We start from the raw sequence: 22018 nt of genomic DNA, 5'->3' as shown, positions 1-22018 counted from the left end.
AGAAATACGTCGCAATGAAAAGGTTAGCGGATAGGAGAGAGAGCTGCGTCAAACCAATCATAGGATTGTTGACTAATGATAATGATGATGACCTAGAAAAAGTGATAGCCTAGTGGTTATGGCACTGAGGTACTGACATCTTGAGTCTCGCGTTCAAATCTCGGATGAAGCGAACGGATTATCCAGTAAATAAATGCCCGCATTACGAGGTGATACTCAGAAAGGAATTGGATTCACTACACTGGAGTAGAATTCACACGCCATTGGGTGAGGATAGTGTACCCTCGCTGAATAATTAATAAAAAATTTGTATGGTGATGTGCTCCATTGGTCTGACTAGGCCATAACTTTAACCACGTAAATCTTGATACTTAGATATGCATTTAACCTCTAACTTTTTCTGTGGCACAAGTAAGTCAAATTTCATATTTGAGGATCGCTTGTTCCTCTTTGTTCTTCCGGTATTGTGGAATCATCCGGGATTTGAAGTCAGCATCCTCAAATTATCAGCCCTACCCTTTAACCACTGAGCCACTTTTATCTTCCTATCTGAATGCTACTTAAAATGTCGTATTATTTCGGTGATAAAAAACACGGGTTAAAAATGAATATCTTGGAAGGTTTATATCATACTTAAAACACTCTACTGATATATTTCGAACCTGCCACGGTGAAATTCGCTCTCTTTTCCACGGGAAAAAATTCTACCTTCATCAGGAATCGATCCTCACACCTTTGGCTGGCCACTGCGCAGACCGCTGATTCGTCCAGGTAATTTCATTCCCGTTGCAATATTCACCGAGGTTCGCGGTTGCACTTGTTCACTTTCTCCCGTAGCTACTCCTTTCAATTGATCTCAGCCAGTCTCCCATGCGACAGTCACTACCCTACGTGACAAAGCGTACCACGCGCTTTGCGTTGCTCATGAGTCTTAAATCAGCTTTTGGAAGAGCTCTGCCTTCCTCTAACGGGAATATCTACCACCACGCTAGAAGAAAGAGTTATTCAAACCTGCGTGGAAACTCGTTGGGGTGTTAAGAGGAGATTGAAATCCTGTACAGTGTACACGCGATGGAATGGATGACGATTTGGAGAATAGAGAGTGATTATGGTCGAACGTTCTCTTCCCACTGGCTGTCTGGTTTGTAAGCGGGGTGGATATCTTTCACAAAGGAAAATTACATTGTCTTTTCGGTAGTATTCCGCCCTTAAAGTAAAGCAGTATGCTAAGTAGTATGCAAAGCAGTAAAGCTAAGTTATGAAATTTTCCCATCAATGGAAATGGAATTGTTCGAACTTGAGAATTAAGAGCGAGCATTGATGAGGGTCTATCGAGAAAGGGAAGGATTATCCGACTCGCATAATAGGAAAACAGAAATTGTGTGGAATCAATTATGAAATGTCGAAAAATACAGAATGCAAGGCTAAAAGTTATATCTGAAATCTATTTATGAAGTAATATTTATTTATTGCGTATTAAGAGTGATGAACTATTAGTTTTAAAGCTTGTTTTCCATTTTGTTGCCGAAAATGATCACCGGTTGGCAAACCCGGAGAGACACGCAGCAAATATTTAACGTGGGTTAGCCTTGAAATTTTCATGCGATTCCGCCCGTGGTAGAAAAATCTAAAGTTTTTTTAATGGAATTCTTGAAGGTCTTAACTTCAACGTTTTCGTAGTTGGAGAGTTACAAGGTATGGCTAGGAAATTTTAATTACTTGGTACAGTTTAGTTACGACTAGAAAGGCGAAAATGGCGTTTTCTAAGAATATGTAATCATGCCTTTCTGGTGACGTCAATACTTAAGGCAAGAATATTAAAGTACTTGATTCGCCAGTCGGCCTCTAAATGTGCTGTCACCCACCTATCTGTGTACCTAATCTATAAAATTCATAATTTTTTGATCTCACATCTCGCGGCTGCAAGCAAGCATTGGGGATAAACGGATCGCTCCTCACTCGTCGCCGGCTACGAATATTTTTAGTAACCGATTAAAATGTGCCCAAAGCGTAAGTAGGCATCAACGGGACGAACTGGGGCCTCCTCAATGTGGCGCCCTTGGCTAAATGCCTGAAACAAAGATTCAAAGAGGTTTATTCACCCCATTGATCGAATCCGGCCGCGGATAATAGTGTGTGCAGGAAACGGTTCGTTGCTGGCGGGCTTCGACCCTACCTCGTTTCGGTGGCAAGGGAACATGGTGTTTCTTGGACGCGTAGAAAGAGTAGCCCGCAACGGAGAGAGATCCTGTGGTTTCATTGGAGCACGGTGCTTGCTGACCGATCACGTAGAGAAGGATTCGAGACGAGTGGTCCGTGAAGTCTGCGGCTTGGCCGAGGCGCTGAACGGTGTTCGTATCTATCCCTGCAATTTAAGAAATTGTGAAGCTACGGTAAAATCATTCTTGATTATCTTTCACTAGACACGCACGCGTGGCAGAAGAATTCGTTTTCTCTCTCTCTCTCTTTCTCTCCCTCAGTGACTCGCAGCATCCGGGACACTGCGCGATGCTCTTATCTTTCCTATTGAACTTGGTATAAATTTATATATTCATAAATATATCTTTATGGGAGGAGATACGTATACGAGGTACCTAAAACGTAGGATTCCATTTTTTCGGTGAACCCAAAATAGAGAACCTGCCCACAGGGGCACCTACATTCCAATAAAATCCTTGTATAAATGATAATTGTTTTTATCTAATCTGGAATAAAAATTATCATAATTATGACATAGTAAAAGGATAATTGTCGGAAAGATCAGTAGAGAAATGCCTCAAACTGTTTTAAATTCATATCATTTAATCTCAGTGATCCCATGAGTGATAGAATCTCGTAAACTTTATCCTAGCTTTAGCATTGAAAATGATTCTTTTATATCAGTGGCTGGAGGACCAAATTTTCTAGCAGTATAGCTGGTTTTATCGCAGAAAATTTACGTTAATCTGTTATAATATAAACATTCGTTAATATTTTCTCTACTGTCAACTGTTTTTCTCCCATTCATGATGCGTGCCCGTAACCATCATGAAATATTTTTTAAATACGCTTTAAGTTGTTACTAACATGGAAACTTTTATTTTTCATTCGATTTGATTATTTCCGATGAAACATGTTGCAAGTTTTTTTTATCACATTGATTATTCGAGCTGATTTTTCGCGCCCTTGATCTTTAGGTTAACGAATGTTGAGTCAGAGGCAGTCTTCACTCACATCCGTTTTCGCTGAAGTGTCCAACAAATGTACCTTTCGATTTGTACGCAGGCTTTCCGTTGAACAATCCTTGCGCTGAGCTCTGAAACCGTTTAAACATCTGACTGACGATGCTTGGCTCATCGAAACGAGCTAATCTCGGAACCACTCTTATCTTCACTCTTATTATTTTTTTCGCTTCCGCGCTTTCGGCGGCAAAAAAATGTACAGCACTCTGTCCTTCACCAGCTGATTCCATTAGTATGTGCGCTGTCTCATATACGCGCTATCATCGAGGCAGACGTCTATGACGCATTTGACTCTGAAAAGAGATTTTCCGCACTTGAGATACGCGCGCATGGCAGAAGAATTCGTTTTCTCTCTCTCCCTCGGCGGCTCGCAACTTCCGGGACACTACGCGACGCTCGTATCTTTCCCATTGAACTTGGTAGGAGGTACCTACTATATGGAGAAGGATTCCATTGAGCACGTTCGCATCTGTGTCGCGAGGCAATGTGCTTATATGCATCCACTGCTGTCACGTCGCACGGAGAGAGAAGTCGTTCAAAGAAGGGTGGAAAGCTTCTTTGTCATCTCGCGAGCAGATTAGGAAGACTTGGAATTGTATACCCTTGGGAATCGGAAAGTAGAATGGGAATGCAAAACATTCGAAGTGGCAGCTACTCATGGTTCAATTCACTCCTATTGAGGATAATGCTTGGGGTAGATAAAGAAGGGGACGAGGAAGAAGTGCATGAGAGAACTAGCTTGTCGAAGGGGATAAAATGGGGGGCTACAATATTCCATCCTAAGGGTTGCAACACCGAATGAATAAAAATGTAGTGCTAGCGCTTTCTCCTAAAAAAAAAGTAGTGCACGTAGGCTAGTAATCCAGCACTGACATTTTTTCCAGAGGAATGCGTTGCAAAAATGAATTTCCAAGCACTAAAGCGATGGTATTAAATAATATTTGCGGAGAGAATTGAAATTTGTAATACAGCAATTATTTGCCATGACTACATCCTAAACCTAGACCTTTCAACTGCTAGCCCAAGTAGAGTGAGTGGATGCCACTATGACCTTGAATTGAGAGAGATAGGTTAAAATTACGGTACTTATTTTCCAATTTCGCCAAATTCATCCCTTGGCGTTTGCTTCTAATATAGAGTTAATAATGATGATAATTATAATAATAACGGAGACAGCATTTCTCCCATGATTTCATCTCAAACTATGAATGAATTACATTAGGTAAGAAACAAAGGAATTTTAGAAACTTAAGTCTCTGTTAGAGAATGCGAAGTTAACAGAGTATAATGTAAATTTTGGATTTCAGATTGCTTCTATCAAAGATAGTGCTGTCGCTCTTCCATAAGGCAATTTTTTCGTCCTATGATGTATTCCAGAATTAGAAGTACAATAACTCAGTGTATTGGAATCCTGAACGAAGTCTGAAGTTTACGGCAAAATGTTTTTGGAGGATTTGAAGTTGAGAGAATTATAGAATCCAGTAATTCAAAGAGAATTAATACGGCATCTCAGTAAGGTTCTAACTGTATATTATAGCTTAATTATTTTAATGGGAACTGCTTAACCCAATATAATTAAAATTTACTCAGGTATTCACAGTCGCTATAATATGCCTTCATCTCGAATTTCTATTTTATCTTTAACTTCTCGTCCTTTTAGCTTTGAGCTTTGCTCAAGACCCAAATATGGGTGAAGGTTAAGCCGTGATATCGCGAGGAGTTTATTGAAAAAACTACTCTCAACGTCCTTCTCGAGAAATGTTAGTGGTGTCATCAGTACGTTTTGAGAACCGGAATTAAAAATGAGGATTTTAGGTGATATTGATATGAAAAATATTCGATGATTTAACACTAATCTAGCTTCATGGTGAAATAAAAACACAGTACTATTCCACAACCTTATATTTTTGGAGTCTACTAGTTTCGACGTTTACACCGTCATTATCAAGATAGACTAGCCCAATATTATATATATTTTAATGCACCTATGACCTTGAATTCATGGAAAGAAGCATCATTGACCATTATTAACATCAAATTAGCAACATTCAACTCCGCCCCAAAGGTAAAAGCTCAGTACAATTCTCAGAAAAGGTTAGATTGGTACAAACATAGGAAAACGTAGTCTCTGGTTAATCAGCTAAAAGCGTTCGCCCTTTTGAACGTTTCCCCCCTTGGCGCTCATTTTAAAATTTCAACGTGCTCTCCGAAACCGGGGAGGTTAATCATCCCAATTAAGCGGAGAGGAGATCATGATATTTCGGCAATCCATGTGGGGATGGTCTCGGAATGGTCCAGAGTGCGATATGACTCGCGGGATGAGACTATCATCTGTGGGAACGGCTGCGTTGCTGCGGTGACAGCGTGAGCTACGGCCTTAGTGCCTCAGGGGAAACCCTCCCTCTACCTCATACCTTCAGACGACCCCTAGCTCTCCGTTGAACTCCCATCCCCGCTTAGCCCCGAAATTAGTTGATGCGGCTCTGAGCCACTTGTGTGAACCGCTAATAATCCAGCTGCGCTATGGGAGGCACTCGCTAGCGACTTTGATCCCGCCTCCCTAGTGACCCCCCCCTGGCCAACTCTCCCACTGATTTGGGATTTGAGGGACTCATCTCTCAAATCGATCGGGATTTTTCCCGCTGACTGCGTGCCCCGAGACTTTTATTCATGTATCAAAACGTTGGATATTTTCGCTGTTTTTCTTAATCTCTAAATTTAATATTCAAACCTTTATTCATTGTTTTATCAAAAAATTGGGGTCTTTCACTAGTTTTTATCCTCGATTGTTGCAGCATGTTAAAAAGAACGAGACCCAGATTTTTCCGGTTTTCGATGTGTTGTCGGATAGAGGCCAGGGGAGGAATTCTGTAACTCGGAGCGCCAGAGAAAACTGCTCCGGCTTTCTCCCAGAATTATCTCCTGCCAACTCGTGCCATTATTTTGTAACTCTTTGGAGTTTTTGTCTAGCATTCAAATGGATGAAGAACTAGTGCAGAGTATGAAAAGGGTTTTTTAGAAAATACTTGGAAACTTGATCCTCAGTTTAGTTTCTCTTGGCCCACCTTTTATCTCAAATGTTTCCCTTTGTTTCTTCAGCAACATTCTTGGCGCTTTACTTAAATACATATTGCTATTTTCTTTAAACAATCCGTAAGTCTTATAATTTTCCATAGCCCTTTATGATGTCATAAACGTTCTTAAATATGTTTCCTCATTGTTCCAATTGGAGGACATGTATTTCATTTACTCATGTATAAATTGTGAGAGTGAGTGACCCCTCATACAAAATATCTATCCAATCATTTCAGCCTGTAGTGTGTGGATGATTTCATTTCATTGCTGTGAAATTAAATTTTAAGATTTTGTTCTTCATAATTCAGTCACTCTTACACCAACCCAAATTCTCTAATGCATCATGTTGCTGATAGATATCAGGATATCCGAGAGAATAGGGAAGTAATTTCACTTAGGTCTAATGATGGATGAGTTTGTTCACCATTTATGACATAAAAACCGTTGATAATATCTTCTATAGAAAGGTTTAAGAGAGAGAATAATTCTTTTTGTCATTGATTTTCCCCTGTAAATTGTGAACTAAATAAAACTGCTCAAGAGCTGCTTGTCATTCAATGCCTTTATAGAGGAAATATATCTTGATGAACTAGATAGAAATAGATAAATCAAACACATATTTTGCCTCCGTCGGATATTATATAATATATAAAACACGCAAGCAAATGGCACCTTGAGCTGTATCTAGTCGAATCGTGGTTAAAATTGTCATTTTTTTTTATGGTTAGGTAAAAATTGTGTTTTGATTCGCGTGATTCGCTTTGTAAGTAAGTAAATTAAGACAGATGGGATGAATTTAATTAAACTGCAGTTTTTGAATCTTTATTTTTTATGTGCCTTTTTGAGTTACAGTGGTTTCGTTGACTTCCTGAATCTCCGATGATTTTTTTTTCTAAATATTTCATGTAAATGACCATAGTATATTTGATTGAATAAATAATTATATAAATTTCTACTCACTGAATTCTTCAATTTAAAGAAGTTGACTCCTCTAGGCTAATAATATGTCTGAATTCGGGAGATTCTAATCTACCTATAAGTACCATGCATTTTGATACCTCAGCAGTAGCTGAAGTTCAGAGTCCTCCATCCCTATCAGATGTGACCCCTTGGATATTACTTGAGCTCCGGATCATGAGGCAGTCACTAAAATGTTACTTGGGGAAATTTGTGTCTACGTGACCACTAATGGGGCTCATCAGGATCAGCTGAACCTGCTCTTCGCTGATTTCTAATTTCATGAGTGTGATTAAGATCCCTTGGGATAAATTAAAATTTTATCGTTTGTTTTCAAGTATATGGGCACAATGATGGGGGACTGATCGTGCTTTTATGGCTCAATCAGGATTGTATTATCATACTTCAATTGTACACTCGTTTTCAAAGATGATATGGATATTAAAATCTCAAAATCATTTTTTTAATTCCCTAATTTAATTTCTTGTAAAAATCTTACTAGATGAAACCTAATAACGCATTTCTGTTTGGGAATCATCGGCGTAACTATGGGGGGATTAGGGGATGGATCCCCCCAAAGCCTCAGAGAAATAAAAAAAATATTTAAAACTATTGTCTAGTTTTCAACTTTAATAACTGCATCTGCTTAATGTTAAATCTTTCGTGCCAAAATTATGTAAAATGTATTTCCAGGAATAAGTCATTTTTGACAAATTTTCTCGGACCCCGTTGCCTGAGGTGGGGAGGGGGGGTCGTCACCCCAGGCCATTCTATCCCCTCAAAGCATATTCCTAGTTATGCCACAGATGTGAATAATGGGTTTATAAGCGTCTTAATAAATGTTTAAATCAACTTTTACTGTCACATTAAAAACGATGCGTTAAGTTCTGGTAAATCCAAGAACGTCAATAGAATAGATGCATTAATCAATAATACCAAAATATATAGGAAAAGAAAAAATATTTTTTTCCATATTGGCTCTTCGACTATCACTGACGAAAATTGGTCCAAATGAGAAATGAAACCCACTTGTGTTATTTTTCAGGAACAAATTTAACTTCGGCTATATCCGACACTTAAAACTTGATATACCTTGATTCCTAGCATGTATGCTGAAATCATGACTTTTAATATTGTGTCATGGTGGAGCGTTCAAATAATTTTTATTTTTAGATTTTTTTAGATTTTAGATGCCTTAAATTAAAGGATTTATAAAATCATTAACTTGATACAATAAGAATTACTCCGCTCCGTTTTACTTCGTTACACTTCGTAAATCCTGATCACATAGAGGCGTTTATGGAAGTCCCTGAGTATGTAAGGAGCCCATCCAACAATCTTTCGCTGAATCGTCAGCCCGAACCCAAAATATAATTGGTTCTACCCCGACACGTCTGAAGTCTCCCTTTCGTCGTTTTGAGCATCTCCTGGTCTCTGTATATCCTCTCGTTCACTTCTCGCCCCTTCTTTTTCCTCTAAATTGTGTTCATTTGAACATCACTGTCACATAACTGATGCTAATCTTTATCGAAAAATGGACATTCAGCGGAAGTATATCCACCTGTGGGAATCGACAAGTTGATTGCTTATACTTATGAAATAATCGCCGGCATTCCGACTGTGAGCATTCACGGAGTTACCCACAAGTTCAAATGAAGGTCAAAGGCTTCACCTAGGAGTAACAGTTCTCTGGTCCTGGACTGAAACCAAAGGCAGTCAAACTGATTCATGGAACAGAATTATTTTGGCTTATTCGGCTACTCACTTTGTTCCTGAAAAATAACACGTGTGGGTTTTATTTCTCATTTGGACCAGTTTTCATCAGTAATAGTCAAGTCTGCAGTTTTGACTGTGCTAACACGTATATTTCGCAAGTACCGGGGTCGTTAAAAGATTGTTATCGAAATGATTGTTATTTCGGTTTTGCCGTGTTTCATTTGATGCGTTGCTTAAAAATCATTACACAATACTACCACAGTCATCTGAATATCGTAATAAGTTATGAGAACATAACTTTAATTCGTTTTTATTGGTTAATTCAACTACTGCATTGATCCTTTTGATTCAAAACTACCTCGCAACGCAGTCGTGCCAAGTATGGACTGCATATGATACTTATGTCATAAAGTAAATCAAAATACGTATAGTAATGGTTGTTCTGAATATTTCTCTGTGATTTCTTTATGCATCCCTTGAACATAATGGAGTCATTACTAGTATGGATGAAGAGTATTGGGGAACGCAATGTGTGATTTGTAACTTCAAATATTTTTAAATCATTCGCTCAGTATTTCAGGTATAAGGTTGCTTTGTATTTACTATATAATTGTAGAACTCTTCTCAGTCACATTTAGTTACCTAATCCATATTTTCCATGGAAATGACATGATGATAGTTTCACTTTGAATCCAAATGTTATTTTTTGCCTTACGATTTAGTAATGTTTATGAACAGGCATTCTTTCTCACGTTAATTCCATCAACACAGAGGTTGGTTTATACAAGCGAGAATGGACCTCGGACTAGGCAAAGCCCCAGCTCTGTGAATTTTACACCTTCTTAGTGTGGTGGGGGGATTCTTTGGGCCGTATGAGCGCGGTCATTTGCTTTACATGCTTTTGAACCCGGCACCATTGAATCAGTGGCCAAAAGCCGTGCCCATTTGACACTTCCCCACGCTCCCCAACAGAATTTTTGCGAATAGAAGAATAGAGTTAAGTTCACTTCGTGAATTCTCACGTCATAAATATGGATCATATTCATAATTGTAATGCGATGAAATTAATGGAGCCTATGAACGCTGAAATAAATGTTGTAATTCAATTTTTAACAACAAAGCCACTTCCTAATTATTCAATTCACTTTTATTTAATCAATTCGACGGACTAATTTTTTTAAGGATGCAGACATACTAACCATAACAATTCTCCACGATCGAATTATCGAATTATGCCCAAACAATTTTTTAAATATTTTATGCAGTATGCACCTCAGTTATTGCAACGAAAAATTGTTTGAATGAATCATGATTTATTCCTATTGGGACAGTTTAATGCATCTATAATTTAGGCGCTGAGTAAAGCACTCTCTTGCCTTAAATCTGATGCTTATGGACAACTTTATTTCAATTCATAGAGTTCATCCAAGGATGTGAAGAGAACGCTTCAGACAACGGAGAGGAGGTCCACCAGTTTCACTGACCGTAGCCAGCTCAAATATGCTCGCCGCCTGGTGGTCAAGCTGGGAAGTGCGGTCATCACCCGAGAAGACGAGTGCGGTTTAGCCCTTGGAAGGCTGGCCTCCATTGTGGAACAGGTCGGTCATCCAAAGTGTCGAGGTGGATTAAAAAATAGATGTCTAGGAATTTGGCTCATTAGATAACTATATTCTTGAGGTTATATTCCTCAGCTCCTTGAATAGATGCCATGGAATGATGATCATTAATATCCAATGAAGTTCTATCGCCAGAGAAAACTCCTCAGGGTTCTCTTTCTAATTTGAACTCAAATATAGCTACAACTATTAATTAAATGTGTGACACAGTTAAAATAAGTGATTTGAATAGCATCACAGTTCAAATCACATTTTTCATTACTTTTAGCATCTTTTTTGGGTCATTTTTGAACGAATTAATAAATTAAATAACTTTAATCTAAAAAGTCCACATTTCATGCAAATCCAGCTGGTGTTTAAATTTCCGCGCCAGATCAAAATTATATGGATGCAGGTCGAGCCATGTGATGCTATTTATATTCTATTCTCATACTTTCACTACGCTTTTCACGACGGAGTTGGATAGAAAAAAATAGTTTGACGAGCTGCTATATCAATGAATTCCTTTCACTCAAGGTAAGTGCACATTAACGTATTATTTTCATTGGATACCTGCGGTCAATAATAACCATAAGAAACTATGGACATAATTAACATGAAAAATTATTGCTTCGCCGCGCCTTCACTTACAATTAGTTGTTTTCTTTACTGAAATGTGATTCAATGATCATTGTTCAATAAATGTATTTAATATGAATCACTTAAAAATTAATAACAGTCCCCAAATTTTGCGATATTTTTGTGCATGGTTTTGTTATTTTTGCGAGCCTCTTCGGATTTTTGTAATGTATGTTTAATTTTTAATCTGCTTAAATATGCTATGTTTATCATGAGTTATTTATATGTTACCTGTTGCCTCATTGTGATGAACGCTCAAAAAAATGTGGGCATTCCTTTTCATAACGATGCCTTTACTCAATTTCAACTCTGTACTTATAAACATGCTGCCCTTAAATATTCCACATAATAAAAGCACAAGTAAATTTCCCTTGCACCGCTTTTTTATGTCGCACGCGATTCCAGGGAAAACTATTTGCTGACGGTGAAGGATATGGGACAGCTGTTTTGGTCCATTACATTGTGATGGTCTCTTTTTTTTATTCGTCCAAATATCTTTGGCTTGAGAGTGGTTTCTAACCTGCTTATTTTGCCCACTAGGTGGCGGAGTGCCAGATCGCGGGCCGTGAGTGCTTGATGGTTACGAGCGGCGCCGTGGCTTTCGGCAAGCAGAAACTCACACAGGAGCTGCTCATGTCCCTAAGCATGAGGGAGACGCTATCACCAAAGGACCACACGAGAGAGGTACAACTTTCATTGGGTTTTATTAGCCTCAGGTGGGTTGGAACCCCGCCAAAATATTCACGTGCATTTTGAAAACTTCGTGGCTGCACCTGCCTTTGAATAAGGAATTTAAATTTGAATTTAAATACTTTACATATCCTTCAATGAGCACATATTTAAATTTTACCCCTTGAATTAACTACTTTTCATTCCTTTTTATGTTTCAAAAACCCTTTTTGTAAATAATCCGTGTAATGTCCTTTTAATTGTCATTTTTATTCGTTTTATTTTTTACCAAGGATAATTAAAATATTGTTTTGTAATCAGATAAGTTCTCGCATCCGTTGGGAAGTAAAGGAATATTGCGAGTAACTTTGTAGCTGAAGTCGTAGGAAAGTGATCAATTTCTCATATACTATGAATGATCGCAAGAGCCTTTGCTGAGCCACGATTTTCATACATGGAGGTTTCTTATTTTTCTTGTTATTGTCTACGTCCTTTGATTTGTGGGTAAAAATATGAGCAGTCCCCTTGAGATTGATAGCTAATAAATAGAAATTACGCATATATGGTTACGCTCTTCATAATTGAGCCCTATCACGCAGTAAATCCGTATTTTTCTACAGTTAAAATTTATAAGCAGACTAAGGATGATTGGAATAGCTTTAATAAAAATATATATATATTAAGCTTCCACTCAATATATCCTGGGAGAGTTTGGTTTCAAGAGTAATTTTAAAATATACTAATATTTCTTGCGTTGATACCTGAAAATTCAAGTAGGTATATGAAGATTATGTCCACTGGAAATGAACGGCAGTCATATTCAGAGTAGTACTCTGACGAACGGTTTCATAGCAAGGATAGTAGTTACCAGTGTATATGTCTTCACATTTAATACCGACAAAATATCACCAATCGATTTTAAGCGTTGAATTAGCGAAGTCTATAGATTTGAAGAGGGACGCATCGCTCCCACCCGACCGGTGTGACTTAGTGCGTGCCACCTATCTAAAAATTGGCAGATATTTTGCAATTTTCAAGCTTTTTTTTTTAGAAGACCGTGGTCGAAATTTATAAAAAGTATCTCAAATTTTAAAACTTTACCTCAGTACTTTTCAAGGTGCACAATTTTCAATGTTTGAAGTACCACCAAATGTCCGATAAAGGTTCACTGTATGCAACCTGAAAATTTGATGTCGATAACGTAAGTTTTGAACAAGTGATTCATCAGCATGTACATACGAAATAGATAAAAAACACGTTTTCGAAAATCAACGTAAAAAATAAGCTTTATATTCGGAGAATAAATCGTGGGTGCTGATTAGAATTCTTAGGGATGAATGTAGGAAATGCCTGATAGGTGAGAAAAGATTAGCTTGAAATATTAATCAGTAGCGGATACAGTAAAAAAAAAACTCAAGGGGAGGGGGCGCAAAAGATATCTTGAGCTACCTTTACTTTTATCGTAATGAAAAATAAACAAGTCACATTTAAGTTAAAGGAAGTTTTACTTAAACTGACTATACACAAATACAATTTCATCTTATGATATAAAAAGTTACAATTGTGATCTTGCAATCTTAGGCAATGCGAGCGGACCCTCAAGGGGGGCGCTCGCCCCTCTTAACTATCAGTCACTGGTATTAATAATAAACCCAATCTAGACCAACGCTTTATTCTTAAATTGATGAAAAGCTTAATTTTTAATTCACTTTATATGAAAAAAGCGGGTTTTTAAATCCTTTGTATTTTACTTTTATTTCCTGCTTTACAGTGATGCATTTGAGATGGTTGAGAAATTTATGCCGATGAAAATTATAACTAACCTTACCTGTTGAGAAAATTTTTAACTATCTATCCATGCATAAATTCAGTTCATTAGTTAGAGCACAATGGAACAAAATTTCAAATGCCTGATGATTGAACGTTGTATTGTCATCAAAAGCAAGCAAGTGAAAAATGTCAAGCCGATCCGATAATGGGCATTGGGTTAAAAATCAATTTCAAGGTCCATCGATAAAACAGACAAGCAGACGAAGCAAGATAAGAAAAAGCGTGTAAAAAAATTGAGGTGCGAACAGTCGAAAGGGAGCTGTACGTCCTTTTTAGAGACCACTCAACAGATTTTAGCCAGACGTATAGCCGGCTAAATATAACCTACTAAATAGAGTAGATAATTGGTATCACCTCATTCCAACTGCTTTAATCAACCGCCCATAACCTCTCTCATTCAAGACTTTTAAACCTTTACCTACCACTGCGTCTGCATCTTTCCTTGGGAGACTAAGTGAAGGGCTTGGCACGAAGTCATCACCATTTTTAAAACCTCATGAAATATTTATATGAGTAAAGCCATGACGCTATTCATGAAGGAAAGCGAAAATTTCAACCCAAATTACTGCAGAGAGTAACTTCACTTTACGTTGCATACTAAAGTTAAAGCGTCCCATTGCCAAAATTCGTGGCCTTGCACTGAGAATTAAATCCCTATTCAAAATAAAATGGCTGTTAAGCGCTCTGTATTCATGCCATGGAAAATATTTCGTCTCATTTCCTGAAATTCCCTCTTTAACATTCGAGAAATTTTCATTAAAAGCAGATAATAAAAGTTTATTTAGCATTATTCTGCATTGTTATTATTCATGGGGATATCAAAGAGAAATTAAGGTAAATACTGGTCTCCAGAGATTAAAGCTTCTGGCTCATGAGGCAATTGAGTACTGCCGGATGGGCAGAACTTAGATTGGGTATTTTATGAAGTCTTTTGAAAGCATCATTATAAAGTAAAAATATAGGGGATTAATTGGAGTGACTCTAGTTCTCCTCAACTATCAGGATGTTCATTAGCGCTGAGGGGTTTATAGATTCATTTATTTAGTTTTTCTTTTATAATTAAGAATCGTCTAATGACGCTTGTGTCCTCCCATTCGGATGGATAACCTTCTAACCAAATTCCTCGCAATATGTACGCAAATGTATCACATCGCATTCAGGAGAAAAAACAGTTTTGCATTGCGTGGCACGTAAACAGTGATAGTGCGTAATATATCTCTAACGAAAAATAAAAAAATTCTCTCCAAAAAAAGCTTCGTAAGGGAAGTTATCTGTTTTGGTTATAACTTTGCAAACCAATATGTACGCTTTTTGAATAGTTCTATATAAATCTCTCGACGTGAAATTGACATCAATATGCCAGAATCAGCCAGATTCATGGTTGCTTTTCCAGAGGTAGCGGTAGAAGATGACTGCTTTATGTTAACCAAGGAGATATAATTACATATTTGTGCATATAAAAATCTTATTCATTCCAACTTTTACTTGGCCGTAATTTCTTCAGATGATGAATCTGGAAAATACCTTCACTTCACCAATAGTAAATACATTGAGGTGTTATTGATCTCTTATTTTCTGTATTTCGTGTCCTCATCCATTTAACTAGGTATCCTAGGAGTGGCTTCCATCTTGGGGAAATAGAAGTTGAACTAAACCATTAAATGCGTGCATATTTTTTAAAGAATGCATTACATTCTGATGTGATTTGCCAATTAATATGAAATTGTGGTTATTATATTCAGCATCTCTGTGCTCAACGTGTGTTCAAAATCCGGTCTTGTTGAATGAGGAATTTGAGTAACAACAGTTTATTACTGATGACATTCAAAAATTGATTTGTGCTGATGATAGTTTTTTTGCGAAAAGTGCACAATGCACATTTATTACCAAAATGTTCATGTTTTTTTTCACTTTGTTGACTCTTCGTTAACCTTGACTTGTCCATACCTCCTGCCTCCTTTTGCCTCTCCGCTTCTAAATCACAGTTAATTACTTCTTCAACGATTCTCTTCTAAAGTGTTTTGTATTTTCTTTTTTAATTTTTTTCTAATTGCTTGAGTAGGTATACAATTTAATGACCTAGATTGTCACAATGGAGAGATAAATTTAAAAATGCAGCAATTTTTCGTTTAATTACCTTAACTCAACGGCAGTATACACTGTAAAAGAAATTAACTCTATTCTCTACTCATTCTATCAATAGTCTTATCTATAGGTACTTATTTGCATTATATTTTTAAAATATTATTTATATTGAATTTTTATTTCCTCATTTAGGATGCAGGAACCTTATTGGAACCCAGGGCTGCCGCTGCAGTTGGTCAGTCCGGACTCATGTCACTCTACGATGCCATGTTCGCTCAGTATGGAGTCAAGCTAGCGCAAGTATGTTTCCCTTTTATTTGGATAACACGTCAAATATACTTCATTAGTTTCTTTCAGCGTTTACACCGGCTCATAATGCCATTGTTATTTTTAAAAACCATAACCTGGTTTCAATGCTCCCTTCTAACAGGAGATTACCTCAATAGAGTCTATTATAGCCGGCCTCGGTGGCGCCGGGGTAAAGCCCCCTACTGCTAATCTAGAGGTCGCGGGTTCGAATCCCGCCTGGGTGGTTTGACCACCATCCAGGGTATGGATGTATGTGGTTGTGAAACAAGTTAATTGTAAGAGAGGACTATCTAGTCCTAAATTCGCTTGTAAAATAAAGACGAAATTATTATTATAATTCAAAGATTTTGCTATTTTTGTCTGTTTTTTTATTTTAGAAGATAGGCCTCTCTCAAAGAAGACATTCTGTAACTTTCTCTGAGATTAAATCCACTGTTGCTGGTTTTTTTTTTCCTTGGGCTATTGAGGTGCTTCAATTGATTTTGTAAAACTATGATGTAAAAATATTTTAGTTAGAAAATTTTCTATCGTTCATTTGGAAAAAAATAGCTGTTATTTTGTGAAGGTTGACTCAACTCAAATTTTCCTTAAAGGCTACCTCACTCAAGCTTCCTAAAAATTCTGTAAAAAGTTCTTTAATTTTTTTGAGAATCACGCTTTGGAAATGATATAATTAATATTATTTTATTTTCTTATGACATGAAAACTGACGTAATACTTTTAAATAATTTTATCTAATGAACCAATTTTTTTCTCTTTGACTGCGGTTTGCCATAATTTTTGGGCAGTTCAAGGTAGAGGAGGAGATTTATATCATGTTAGTTTCGTTTGGAATATTTCAGGTCCTCGTCACAAAGCCAGACTTCTACAACGAAGAAACTCGCCGCAACCTCTTCAGCACGCTGTCGGAGTTGATCAGCCTCAACATAGTCCCCATAATAAATACGAATGACGCCGTCTCTCCTCCCCCGCAGGCCGATGAGGAGCATTCCCCTTCACGGAAGGTAGGTCACTTTTTTATATCGACACTTGTAACTTGATATGGGCTGAAAAACATTGAAAAAATGTTACTGTTGGAACACTCATGGTTTAATAGAAAGTAGGTAACTCATTTATATCAGCTGTATTAACTTGATCTTGTCTGAAAAATATTTACAGCAGGAATATTCACGATTGTTTTTTTTAATGAATAACTTGACCTTCGGTTTTCCTCAGATTTTTCTTTATCATAACACAACCATGTTTTTGACGGTGAACGTCATCTTCTAGTCTGGTTTACGTCCAAATGTTCAGCAAATTCCGCAAAGTATCACCGGAAACCTCAAAATTTTCTAACGATTGATAAAATGCTATGATGTCGTCAATAATTGATTCATAAAATTATATTTTAAGGGACATTTCTTTGATAAAATGTGATGCACTTACCAATATGTTGTGATTATTCAGCATATTTATACATCCCACTGTAGAAACCGTGATCACTCCAAAAACAAAGGCCAGGATACTATTTTGAAGTGTCTCTTAGATCTAATAAATAATAGTTTATCGAGAGCTAAGTTAAATAATTAATTCTTTGCTTGCTTAAATTTTTCAATGCATTGGTCAATGATTGTCGAAAATTGGGTCATATTAAAATGAATTTCCGGATATCTGCTGTGATTTTTACTTTTTCTACAAAGGAATGCGTGAAGTAATGAAACCCCAGACATATTAGCTCAAATTCACTAATTGCTTCACTCATTTTAAATTTGTATACTCGAATATATCTGTTTTGCATAATTATCTTTTATTTTATTTTTCCTATCACAATTTATGTAGGTTTCTTGTATTGGTGCATTAGATTTTTCGTTTTAGCTCTAGACTTTTAACGTACTGAGTGGATGAAAGAAATCATAATCATTGTAATTCATACATTTTTGTCCTCAATCATTTTCTAATCATATGGAAATGTAAATGTGCTCACGGTTATAGATACCGTAAATTTTATTCACTTTTTTTAGCTTTCTGGGAGTCTCAGCTTGTAAGTAAGTTTATTGTAGTTGATTTTAAGCTTATATGTTCGCCCATAGTGGTTTCCGCCCACTACTGACACCTCATAGACAGCCTTGACCCTAATAAGTCCAACCGATTCACGTGTGGCATGGTGGAAGTTCGACATATTGACATAAAAGCTGGCCCACTCTATCCTCATGTATTCCTCTCAGTCTAGGAATAAAGAATTAAAAAGAGGAAATGACTAGAACGGAATCAAGTGCTATTTCTGTCAATAAGGATGCAATGGGTGATTCTGCATTTGGTCGATTGGAGTTTCGGAAAAAATAACTGTGTCCTACGGATGGATGGTACGTCATGAGAGATAATGAGGTGTCTACAGATCGATACAGTCATAAATAGACGTCGGAACACCAACGCCTTAAAAAAATAATGTCACCCCTTAGAGATCCTTTTATGTGGATCGATTTAAAAAAAACTGTGCTTCGTTATGAATGATTATTTCTTGGAACTGGTCATGTGATCCCGGAAAATAATGAATAGGACTAGTGTGAGTAATTTACGTCAGCGTCACAACTGAACAGTTTGCCATGCCTAAACCAATGAAGTAGCCACGGGGGGTTTTCCAGGTCACAATCCCCCCTTTAGCCTTTAGAAGAGGTGCCAACAGCGAATAAGATGGCTTCAATAAATAACTTTTAATAATTTATGGTAAAAAAAAGAAATGCGTAGGCGTGAAAAGATTGGCGTATGGGAGAATTGATTGGAGAGCTGAGTCAAACCAATCTAAATTCTGAATCACACAATCATTTTCTTTCGTTGCGAAAAGTTATTAGTATAGTGATCGCTTTTCGCGACCGGTAAAGTAATCGCTCGAGTGAGCATTTTTCTGAATCACACGGTCCCTCCAGCCGTCGCTTTTCGCATCACTTCCGATATCACAGCTCGTTGTCGTAGGACCCACATCACAAAAATATATGGCGCGTTTATATTTACCTATGTCGTTCCCATGATTGTCAAAAGTTGCGCTGCAATCGCTCCATATGAGCATGCGTTCTGATATGGTGTTTCAGTGACGGTTCCAGCGACGGAAAAAGCGACCAGACGATTGAAGGAAAAAGTGATGGGAATCCTCATCATCATTGGAGTGATCGCGAAAAACAATTTCCTGCGACGATCATTTGCGAGTGATCACTCTACTTATCGCTGGAGTGATCACTCGAAAATGGCGAAAAAAATGATCGTGTGATCCAGGCTTTAGGATTGTTGACCAGTGATAATGATGATGATGAGTTAATGGTACTTAATTACTATTTATGAGTCCTAAAAATCATGTTTCCAACATCAAAAATCCCAAAATTTTCCGGGGACCATTTGCCCTGGGGTGTTTTCCATGCACCGGAAATATCCAGTTAACCCCCATTTCAAAACCCTGGCTACGACACTGGCTTTAACCACATGTTTTCGTGCCCTTCACTTCGCTCTCTTTCGAGGTCAAGTTTTTAAAAGGATCCTTATTTTAGGCCACCGCCGACAAATTTGGATTTCCTCCTGCCGGCTCATTCCTGGTTCTCTGGAGCTCGTGTCACATTCAAACGGTGGCTCATTCCAAATTTATTTTCCTTCACGCTACGCGATACGCTCTAAGTGTTGAAACTCTTGGTTCATTTTATCGGAATGAAAATTTATATCGCTGATGGCTTCGCTTTATACAAATAAATAAAGATATTTTTCACACCTTGTTACCATTTGAGCTGTTTTGATTTTATGCGTCAAAGAAATATTTGTCTATTGTTACGCTATTCTTGTCTACAATGTTCAGAAAAATGCGTAGCATAATTTCAGCCTCCTCAACCTCATCTCTCTTTAGCAGTAAATTGGAAGGTTTTTTGAGGAAACATTATCTAGCATTTAATATTTGATCTTAAATGAATTTTTGTGCATACGTAATACAGGACTCTTGGAGGCAACCTCTTGAAATATTACTCATAGCGGATCTGTTTCCAATTAATTTTTTAACGAATGCTCCGCTGCTCATGGTGTCGTTGTATTTTTTAATTTGAATCCATACCTTGATCCATTTTGTGCGTGTATTTTCTTAGAATTTGTTTTCAAGAGTACTGAATCTGCTACCCATTATTTTTTCACAATCGATGTGCCGAGTTTCATTTCAAGTTGTGTGTTTCACTCATGCCTCTTATTAATGCCGTGATTTTAACATGGTCAGCGGGGACCAAAAATACCAATCTAAAAACTTCCTGAATTAAAATTACACTGAGTGCCACGAAATGTGGTAAAATATTGAACATATTGTTTAGAGAGTCAAATCCCCAATAATAGAGACTCAATTTCTGATCTGTTACTTTCGATTCGAACCGTAGATAATGTAAGTCATTCGTGTAGCTATGGATAGCCTTACAAAAACTTTTTCCAACGATTTCGTATAAGCTGTCGATTTTTGGTCATCGCATTGAGCATAAAATCAAGCATAATTAAAGTATTTTCATCATCAGTTTTATTGAACCCTTTTGCATTTTTTGATAACTGATAGTATTGGGGACATATAAATGTAATAAATTTTGAATAAGAGAAAATGAAAAATCTTAGTTATGCATGCATAAAATTATAAATATATTTTGTGTAATGTGCCCAATTGCGAGTACTTATACTTAACATTGTGATGCATATTACATTAATCCCTTATTTATGGCTATATGAAAGAATAATCGTCTAAAGATTAAAGTTAGATTAATATTACCCTCCTTAATGAGCATAGTAATGAAATTAACGAATCATCGTGCCCTCATCATTCACTTCCGTTATGTGGTCGTAGACTTTAGCTGTCATCAGGTGAGTAATTGGTATTTTCGGTGTCATTAATTTTCACCGGGTTCATTCATTTTCAGGTCATTAGCATCAAGGATAACGACAGTCTGGCTGCCATGTTGGCCGCAGAGGTGCAAGCCGATCTCTTAATATTGATGTCCGACGTGGATGGAATTTACACCTGCCCACCTGATCAAGACGGCGCGCGGATGATCAACACTTTCACCTCGCAGATGTCGCAGAGTGTGCGATTTGGACAGAAATCAAGAGTCGGAACCGGAGGAATGGACTCCAAGGTCGGATTTTAAAGATAAAAATAAGGACTAAGAATTCACTGTACAGCATTATGAAGTGGTTGAGCAACGACTCTCGAACATTGATTACACGAAGTGCGGAAATAGTTTCTCTTCCCTCTGCTGATAATATTATTTACCTGACAAGATCCTTGAATGAACTTCAAGTGTGTGCATAAATTCGTGTGGGATATAAAATAGACCTTTGATTCGCGTTTGTGTTGTGGATAGTATTGGCTTCCCACCCAGTTAGTGATGGAAAAATCGATTTCGATTAAAATAAATGAAATTAATTCGAGTTTTAATGGTCAAATATTGAGGATATCGAGATCGAGACACGATCTTGGACTTTCTATCCAAAATCGATTTCTCATCTACGATCTTGACCATTTTGTTTCATTTCGGCAGCGTCATTACCCGCAGGCGATGACATCAACCGTCCCATGTGATTATTCTCTAAGACTGGTAAAATTGGAAAGGCATGTCACTCGATCATCAAGTAAGCATGTTAGTTAATCTTTCTTAAATATTTAGTGAAGCCGAATGGTTCGAAGTGGAGATCCCAAAACTTTTATGTGCGTGCTTTTGTAAATTTTTACTACGAATAATTCAAGCATGTATTCCGAGAATATTTTTTCTATTACTCAAATGTGTATTTTGAGAATTTTTTGAATGAATAGATAAAAAACATGTCGTTGTACAAACTATTTTTATAAAAGAACCGTCGATATTTTTCGATGAATCGATCTTTTGGTTCAAATTTCGATTTTTGATGGAGCACCGAGCTTTTCATTTCGATTAAAAATCGATT

General features: G+C 37.2%; 1 protein-coding gene across 1 annotated transcript in view; it reads left to right on the top strand.

Moving 5' to 3' along the window:
- The window catches only part of LOC124156258 (delta-1-pyrroline-5-carboxylate synthase), a 106111-nt gene that overhangs the window by 21448 nt on the left and 62645 nt on the right, over positions 1 to 22018 (top strand). Inside the window, exons 2-6 of the mRNA XM_046530681.1 lie at positions 10388 to 10567; positions 11744 to 11887; positions 15980 to 16087; positions 16939 to 17100; positions 20995 to 21210. Of these exons, the coding sequence (XP_046386637.1) occupies positions 10388 to 10567; positions 11744 to 11887; positions 15980 to 16087; positions 16939 to 17100; positions 20995 to 21210 (810 nt within the window). The remainder of the gene's footprint in view (positions 1 to 10387; positions 10568 to 11743; positions 11888 to 15979; positions 16088 to 16938; positions 17101 to 20994; positions 21211 to 22018) is intronic.

Source organism: Ischnura elegans, chromosome 3 (assembly GCF_921293095.1).
Source record: "Ischnura elegans chromosome 3, ioIscEleg1.1, whole genome shotgun sequence".
NCBI lineage: Eukaryota > Metazoa > Arthropoda > Insecta > Odonata > Coenagrionidae > Ischnura > Ischnura elegans.
Note: the sequence above shows the minus strand (reverse complement) of the source record. Positions and strands in the feature narration are given on the sequence as shown.